At 34.2% G+C, this 9,207-nt stretch overlaps 1 protein-coding gene across 1 annotated transcript in view; it reads right to left on the reverse strand.

The window, feature by feature from the left end:
- The window catches only part of LOC117121129 (MAM and LDL-receptor class A domain-containing protein 1-like), a gene marked incomplete at its 3' end in the record, with an annotated part of 23,129 nt that overhangs the window by 2,345 nt on the left and 11,577 nt on the right, over positions 1–9,207 (reverse strand). Inside the window, exons 5-11 of the mRNA XM_033266230.1 lie at positions 5,842–5,946; positions 5,014–5,160; positions 4,505–4,855; positions 3,383–3,490; positions 2,995–3,102; positions 1,686–1,832; positions 1,177–1,527 (exon numbers count right to left, since the gene is read on the reverse strand). Coding sequence (XP_033122121.1) covers positions 1,177–1,527; positions 1,686–1,832; positions 2,995–3,102; positions 3,383–3,490; positions 4,505–4,855; positions 5,014–5,160; positions 5,842–5,946 — 1,317 coding nt within the window. The remainder of the gene's footprint in view (positions 1–1,176; positions 1,528–1,685; positions 1,833–2,994; positions 3,103–3,382; positions 3,491–4,504; positions 4,856–5,013; positions 5,161–5,841; positions 5,947–9,207) is intronic.

A 9,207-nucleotide genomic window follows, 5' to 3' on the forward strand; every position in this document is an offset into this window, starting at 1 on the left:
CTGATACCTGGTACTATGCCGAACATTTTCTAGTAGGTTTTATCGGGTTAACTCACAAGCTGATCTAGGTCAGTTTTTTGGGCGGGGTATTTGGGGGTGTCTGGCAGGTACACCCCGCCATTAAAAATGTCTGGCGGTGACCATTCCTGATACCTGGTACTATTCTCAACATTTTCCAGTAGGTTTCATCGGGTTAACTCACAAGCTGATTTAGCTTAATTTTGGGGTACCGGTTTCTTGCTGTCTCTTATACACATCTAGATGTGTATAAGAGACAGTACCCCATCTCCAATATAGGAATCTTATCTGGGGGAACACCTACAAAAGTGTAAAGGAAACCATTTGGAAACTTCTGAAAAAAGCTGCTAGAGTAATAACATTCTCAAACAATAGACCGGCATCTGAACCATTATTTAACAAATTAAAAATACTCAATATTCGTGACATTTACAAACATAATGTCATACAATTCATGTCAAACGTCAAATGTGGCAAATTACGTGTTTGCCACATGAACATGTAGTATTTTCTATAAGTATAATAATATTTCCCACAATCCCAGAAACAAAAATAAAATGCATGTTCCATTTGCAAGACTGACTTGTAGTTAGCACTTGCTACACATAAGTGGACCCAAATTATAAAAATTTTTGTTGGACAAAATCCCACATATTTTACGTAAAACTTACAACGGTCTAAAATTATCTTTAAAAAAATTATCTGTTGCCAATGTACTTTATATAAGTCATGTCTACATGAGAGATCGAACATGAATGGTATCATTTGACAATTTGATTTGTCATCAATTATGATTATTAGCAATATATACTGTATTTGTTTTCCACTGCTTTTGATGGTTGCATGAATGTATTTTGTATAAGGAATACACACCGACACACCGTACAAGTAATTTGTCGATTTTTTCCGCTTTTGTGATTTTGTCTGATTGTGAAAGTTCGTATTCCTTGTTTTTGCTGAAATCCAATGTTTTTAGTATCATTTCTTATGAAATGATTCGCTGAAATCCGATATGTTAGACATACGTCTGTTAATAAATGCGGGAATATATTTCAGGATGGACGAAGGATGGTTAGGTTTGCTGTTGTCGTATAGCAGTTGATATGCTGTCTCTTATACACATCTAGATGTGTATAAGAGACAGAAGGTGTATTTTACCGTTTTTCAAACATGCTCCATCAATGATCGTGACGTCATCTAAAGCAATATCACCTGTATCACTCCTTCCTACAATTCCTTCAAACACTATCTGGAAGGCACTCATTGTTTCAACTGAGATTTTTCCAAGTCGCCAAAGGTTTTCTTGGTTGTTTGTATTTGTCCACGCAGGTACACCAACAGTACCTGTTGTATCGACTATGTATACATTCAATGTGTTTACTGTGACCCCGTACATGTGGTAAAACCACTTAACGCATGTGCCGTTTGTTGCAGGATATGGCAATGTCCAAAGACGAGCGGTTTCATTGTTGTATCGCGGATATGAAGTTTCAATGTACATGTAGGAACCTGTAAGCAAATGAGAAAATAAATGTTCCGGTGTAATAGAGATTTTTATAGATCTATTTGATGTTTATTTTATATATTTTGTTTGTAGTTTTAAATATTTTCTTTAGAAATGTATAATTTAATTTAGAAAATATAAATTCATGTCAGCTTTTTTATACCTTGTAATGTTCCGTAAGTGTGGTCATACTCAGGACCAGTACCATATGTGGGTGTTGATCCAGATGTTCTTATCCAATCAAAGTCATCTGATTCATCTTGTGCAAAGTAACAAAGGTTTGGATCTTCGAAATCACATTGGGCTTGATCTAAAGAAATACACCGTACAACAAAACATCTTCTATACTTTCCTCTACCAGCAATATTTGATAATGAGTTCCGGGAACTCTATTTCTACCAAAGATCAGCAAAATTTGGTATGAACATTTTGGATAATACAAAATAATCATCTAGTTTCTAAATCAACTAGCATGAAGTTGAACAGGTATCAACTGCATATATTCACATGTTAATAGTAACTACCAAAACATCTTATATTGTAGTTTTAAATATTATAATATTACATTATTAGCTTCTTCAAAACTGATTTACTGCATTTGACAGATTCTCATTCAAACTAAAGACAACTTTCTAATACCTGAAAGATTTACAACATGCTTTTAGTTAATAAGTTAATACGTTTTCCTTTGAATACAATAATGTTAATATGTTAAAAATAATGAAAGAATTAAATAAACTGTGCCATTAAATAATACTAGAATATCTGCTTAAAGTTAAAATTATTAAATAATAGTCTATTTTTTTAATGTTGTCTCTATCTTATTTTCTTTGTCTTAATACCATTAATAACATTAGGACAAAATATGTAATATCACATTTGCAAACTTAAACTCATGACTGATGTTCCCATCTATCTTAACGTTTGCTGAGTGTTTTTGCTGTTAACTAATTGTAAATGTTTAGTAATCTTCCTATTAAACTGCATTCACATCGGATCCAAACAAAAATTCGGGCCGCGTTTTCGAAGGGCTGAGCTGCAGCGTCCCTGTTTCTTACACACTGATTCGTTTATTGATCGCTTGAGCAGATGTCCCGATCCGAAAATTCGGATTTGGTGTGAATCATGTTAATGCACCTTTAGTCCTGCTTTATTCATATGGCATGATAGGGGATATTTAACAGGTGGTCAACCTATGCGTTTTCACAGAATTTTTGTCATGATTACTGTTGGTGCACTCCAACATTAAACGTAAATATAGCCAATAAATATTAAAAGCTAACCAATAAAATACACTAAAACATACATAATTATGTTGCTGTCTAATTGAATTAAATAATATGCATACTGTCTAATCTTTTTCCATGGTATTTATGTTGTATAAAATGTTAACAATGTTCTGCACTCTAGGATAACTATTATATTTAGCTGCATGCGTAATCCACATTTACGCCTTAACTGTAAAAGCTTACCTATATTGCATGTTGGTCCAAAATAACCAGTCATACACTGACAGTTCTCGATACCATAATCCAAAATGACACAAACTCCACCGTTCATGCAGTTAATATCGCAAGTTTCTTCAATTATAAATTAAACATTGATTAATTAAATACTTTGTTCGTATATGTAGAGTAATATCACTCATCAAAAACAAACAACAATTTATACTTGCACGAACACATTTTTCTTTTCTTCAGAAAACAACATTTGTCTATCAGGAATCAAGCTCAAGAGCCTTCGATAGGATTCTGACTATTCATGTTGTATAAAATGTTAACAATGTTCTGCACTCTAGGATAACTATTATATTTAGCTGCATGCGTAATCCACATTTAAGCCTTAACTGTAAAAGCTTACCTCTATTGCATGTTGGTCCAAAAAAACCAGTCATACACTGACAGTTCTCGATACCATAATCCAAAATGACACAAACTCCACCGTTCATGCAGTTAATATCGCAAGTTTCTTCAATTATAAATTAAAAATAGATTAATTAAATACTTTCTCGAATAAGAACTTGATTATAATTGTGTCAAACATGAAAATTTAATCTTTTTAATGTTACATGAAAAAAAAATATCTGTCGTGATACGAACCTGCAACCTGCAAGGCTATCAAAATCTAGGAAACAATTAAATATATCTATTCATTTGTCAATTTGTTTGATTGTGGACAAATTAATCCAAAAAGTTGATGGCGTGTACAACACCCATCACCAGATAATAAACTGTCCCTGTAAAACTGGCTTTTAACCCCACTACATGTTCTGCTTCTCATTCAGACAATGTTATGCTGTTCTCATTTTGATTTACCGCAATGTCTGTGAGATGTATTTAAAAAAAATAATGTTTTATTTTGCAACTGAATTTATTAGCCTCCCTAAGCCTGTGCTCTACGGGTACGAGTTTATGGTTAAGCTATGTTTTGTCGCTGTAAAATAAAATAAACATTTGCATAAGAACAAAGAATTTATTCGAGTCTAAGGCCAGCTAACAGATCGAAATGTCATTATTGCCGAAATACGTCCGTTCATACACACCTTTACGGGAATGTAATGCAACCTATCCAGATGACTTTGAATTTTGCAATGAACTTGAAACGACGTTTTTAAATAATTGTATTACAGAAAAGTAGAGTTTAGTAGTAAATAGAAAGCGCCGCTTTGAAAACGGAAGTGTATCTAAAATAAAAAGAAATATGAAGGTCGGAACATCATTGGTCAAAGGCACGCCGACTTTATATGCATGCAGGTCCCAGACAAAACGTTCAAAAATCAATATAATAAACCTGACTATACATTTGACAACCCGAATAGTGCGACCAAATTCACTCACCATTTAACTTGGAAGCTATCAAAGAATGTGAACAATACGCTGAAAAGATGTTAATCATCTTTGCCAGGCCAGGATCCAACCTTGATAATATATTTTTCTAGGAGGGCTTTCTAATATGTCATAGGTGGTAAAAGGTGTATTTTACCGTTTTTCAAACATGCTCCATCAATGATCGTGACGTCATCTAAAGCAATATCACCTGTATCATTCCTTCCTACAATTCCTTCAAACACTATTTGGAAGGCACTCATTGTTTCAACTGAGATTTTTCCAAGTCGCCAAAGGTTTTCTTGGTTGTTTGTATTTGTCCACGCAGGTACACCAACAGTACCTGTTGTATCGACTATGTATACATTCAATGTGTTCACTGTGGCCCCGTACATGTGGTAGAACCACTTAACGCATGTGCCGTTTGTTGCAGGATATGGCAATGTCCAAAGACGAGCGGTTTCATTGTTGTATCGCGGATATGAAGTTTCGATGTACATGTAGGAACCTGCAGGCAAATGAGAAAATAAATGTTCCGGTGTAATAGAGATTTTTTTAGATCTATTTGATGTGTATTCTATATATTTTGTTTTTAGTTTTAAATATTTTCATTAGAAATGTACAATTTAATTTAGAAAATATAAATTCATGTCAGCTTTTTAATACCTTGTAATGTTCCGTAAGTGTGGTCATAATTAGGACCAGTACCAGATGTGGGTGTTGATCCAGACGTTCTTATCCAATCAAAATCATCCGTTTCATCTTGTACAAAGTAACAAATGTATGGATCTTCGAAATCACATTGGGTTTGCGCTAAAAATTATAGAAGAAAAAATAAAAGTAAATGCAGTAGTCACATTGGTTGGAATAACGCAAATAATAACTGTAACTTTAATAGTTGAAAATATTCTACATTTTCCTCTAGGCCTAGCAGAATTTTTTGGCAGTGAGTTTTATCTTATTCCTATCTTATATCTGAGACAAGTTGTCTCAGCTTATATCTAATGAATTAAGTATGAACTTTTCAGTTGATTTAAAAAATTCCATGTACTTTACAAATGTCACTCGTATGGAGTCGAACCGGCCTTCAAAAATTGTTTTATGTTAAAATAACCACACAAAATCTTTGATTTGATATTTTAAATAATATCTTACATTATTCTTCAACTTCATGTTTTTTTTTTTTTGCTTTTTGAAATTTTCGACACCTAAACTAGTATGGCTATACGTTTTCTCAGTATTTTGTGATAATTACTGCTGGTGCACTCCAACAAAATTATAGAATTATAATTTTAAATTATAAAATTATAGATTCATGTTATAGCGGATGAAACACACTTTAACATTTAACTGAATCTAACACAATACATACTGTACAGTCTTTTAAAAAAGTGACCATGTTCTATACATTTTTATTAACCATATTCGGCACACTAGGCTTACCATTATATTTAGCTCAATAGGTAATACACATTTATCACTGTAAAAACTTACACGTATTGCATGTTGGTCCAACAAAACCAGACATACACTGACAGTCCTCAATTCCGTGATCCGAGACACAGACTCCGCCGTTCAAGCAGTCAATATCGCAAGTTTCTTCAATTAGAAATGAAACATAACTTAAAGAAACACTCGTATTAATTTATAACATCATCTTCATGTGTTGCTGTATTTTAATTCTTTGACTTTACCCCACCTCCAATATGGGAATCGTATCTGGGGGAAGGAACACCTACAAAATTACAAAGGAAACCATTTGGAAACTTCTGAAAACAGCTGCCAGTGTTATAAACTCATCAAACCCTAGACAGGCATCTGAACCATTATTTAACAAATTAAAAATACTCAATCATTGTGACATTTACAAACTCAATGTCATACGATTTATGTCAAAAGTCAAATGTGGCAAATTACGTGTTCGCCATATGAACATGTTCTAAATATTTTCTATAAGTATAATAATATTTCCCAAAAATAAAATGCATGTTCCGTTTGCAAGACTGAAGTGGACCTAAATTATGTAATTGTTTTTTGGACAAATTCCCACATGTTTTACGTAAAACTTACAAAGGTCTAAAATTATCTTAAAAAAAAACAAAAGGCCTGGGGAATTTAAAGTATGAAGAGTTTTTGCGAAAATATTGTCGGGAAATATGTGAAAAAAGTATGTTTTTATATCATATCTCTTAACACTAAGGTGGGTTTCCTATGAAAGCGTGTTCGCCATTGATCAGATTGCAAATCGCCTGTATATTCCACATTGTGTTTATCAACCAATCACAGCTTGGAATTGTAAGCTTTGCTGCTAATAAATGCGTCTGCACGAGTCTAGTTGGTAGCGAAAAAGCGAAAAATGAGCCGTTTTGTGGTGCTTGGAAGGGTGGGTGGTCTCTCTCTCTTTCTGAGAGAAAAACAATGTACATTTCGTGTCAATGTACTGTAATACAGGCTGGCCGCGATTTTTTCCCCGTACGAAACATTTGCATGAAACTCCACTCGGGTTGTCTCGACTTACTCGACTCGAAAATCGCATGTCAAAAGGTCATCAGCCAAAGATAAACGTCTACAAAACTTCTGAGATACAGGATTGCTGCTCGCTGTCTGATTTTGAAAAAAAAAAACACATTACCATTCTAATATAATGGGTCGTTTAAAACGACATATGTATTATTTGATTTCGCTACACGAATAATAAAAAGTGTTAGGCCCTAATTGAATTTGAGTTACATACTGTGCACATTTTTATTTTTTAGTTGGCCGCGGTTTTGGATAATGGTTTAACCTATGTCATGACGAATTCGAGTCAACTCGGCACCAAGTCAACTCGGCCACATGTCAACTCGGCTCCAAGTCAACTCGGCCCCATGTCAACTCGGCATTTATTGAATATTTACCAAGAGATTTAAATGCAAAGCCAAAATTAAAGTGTTTTTAAATCGTTGCCTTTGTTATTTCGTTTCATTTACATGCACTTACAATAATTAAAACTGCATTAATAAAAATAATATTAAAATGATATTAATAAAAATTATACAAAGGTATATATGACTTGGGGCCGAGTTGACCTGCTTCCGCCTAGAATTACTAAAAATGAAGGCAGGGATTATAGGCCTAATATAGTATACTGTAGGTGCTTCTTGATTACAAAGCTTAGGCTAAGTTAATTAATGGCGAAATTATATATGGTTATTTATAATTATTATTATTGATAATATTATTGTTATTAATATTATTATTGTTATTATTATTTAATATTAATTACATTACAAGGCTTAGGCCAAGTTCATTAATGCCTGAGTGATATATTTAATTTATTATATTTAATATTTTTTCACTCACTGTCCCATTCATGTTTTAAATTTTGTTGAAAATTTCAGTCAATGGCATGCGAAGGGGCCTAGTCTGGCGGAAGGGGGGGGGGGCTAGCAGGTAGGACCTAACTCAGCTTGGAACTAGGCCGTTCCACTAGGCCCATTATTTAGCTTCTTTTGCTCTAGCCTTTAATATATGTAAATATTTACCACTGGTACTACTATAGAAGAGGGTACTAGCTGTTGTTGTAGTACATTTGATAACAAACATACAAGAAGCTTACAGTTAGTTACAGACGTAGCCTACATCCCATAAATCGATAAGATTTTATAGGCCTGCCGTAGGTAAATAAGGAACAGTAGAGTAAAGCTAATAGAATACTCGAGCGTCACGACATTGCGAAGTGCCTGCTCTTGTTCGTAGTCGAATCAATCGGAGACGGCCCGAGTGGAGTTTCATGCAAATGTTTCGTACGGAAAAAAAATTGGCGGGTGCACACTATCACTAAAAATGTCTGGCAGTGGCCAATCATGATACCTGGTACTATGCCAAATATTTTCCAGTAGGTTACATTAAGTTAACTCACAAGCTGATCTAGGTCGATTTTCGGGGCGGGGTATGAAGGGGTGTCTGGCAGGTACACCCCACCATAAAAAATGTCTGGTGGTGGCCATTCCTGATACCTGGTACTATGCCGAACATTTTCCAATAGGTTTTATCGGGTTAACTCACAAGCTGATCTAGGTCAATTTTCGGGGGCGGACTATAAGGGGGTGTCTGGCAGGTACACCCCACCATTAAAAATGTCTTGGAGTGGCCATTTCTGATACCTGGTACTATGCCGAACATTTTCTAGTAGGTTTCATCGGATTAACTCACAAGCTGATCTAGCTTAATTTTGGGGTACCGGTTTCTTGCGTCTGGCAGCCACCCCCCACCATTGGAAATGTCTGGCATTGACCATTCGTGATATCTTGAATTATGCCGAATATATTCTGATAGGTTTCATTGGGTTAATTCACAAGTTGATCTAGCTCAATTTTTGGGGCCCTTTTTATGCCCCTCCTGACCACACCCACCACAATGGGACCGGCAGATGCCCATTCTCCTACATAGACAGGCACATAGAACATTACTATATACACAAAAATTGGTTAACTTTCCAGCTATGCTGACACCCCTGGGTTCCTGGTCTAATAGTTTATGATTAAAGTGCCTTTCATTTTCAATGGATTACACTCCATTCCAACCATGGAATTACCAGTTGATGGATAGCCCAGTAATGGACAGACCTTGTGCCAGTTCAGTGCAACATTAGTACAACTGGAAATAACATTACAGCAATTGCATTATATTTGTAAACATCTATCTATATATACATTATATATATATAAAGTATATATAGATAGATGTTTACAAATATAATGCAATATATATGTATATATATAATCTATATATATATATAATCTATATATATATTTTCTATATATAAATATATATATATATTATCTATATATAAATATATATATATATTATCTATATATA

The sequence above is a fragment of the Anneissia japonica genome, unplaced genomic scaffold (assembly GCF_011630105.1).
Source record: "Anneissia japonica isolate Jap-2015-1 unplaced genomic scaffold, ASM1163010v1 scaffold708_len118720_cov121, whole genome shotgun sequence".
NCBI classification, from domain to species: Eukaryota; Metazoa; Echinodermata; class Crinoidea; order Comatulida; family Comatulidae; genus Anneissia; species Anneissia japonica.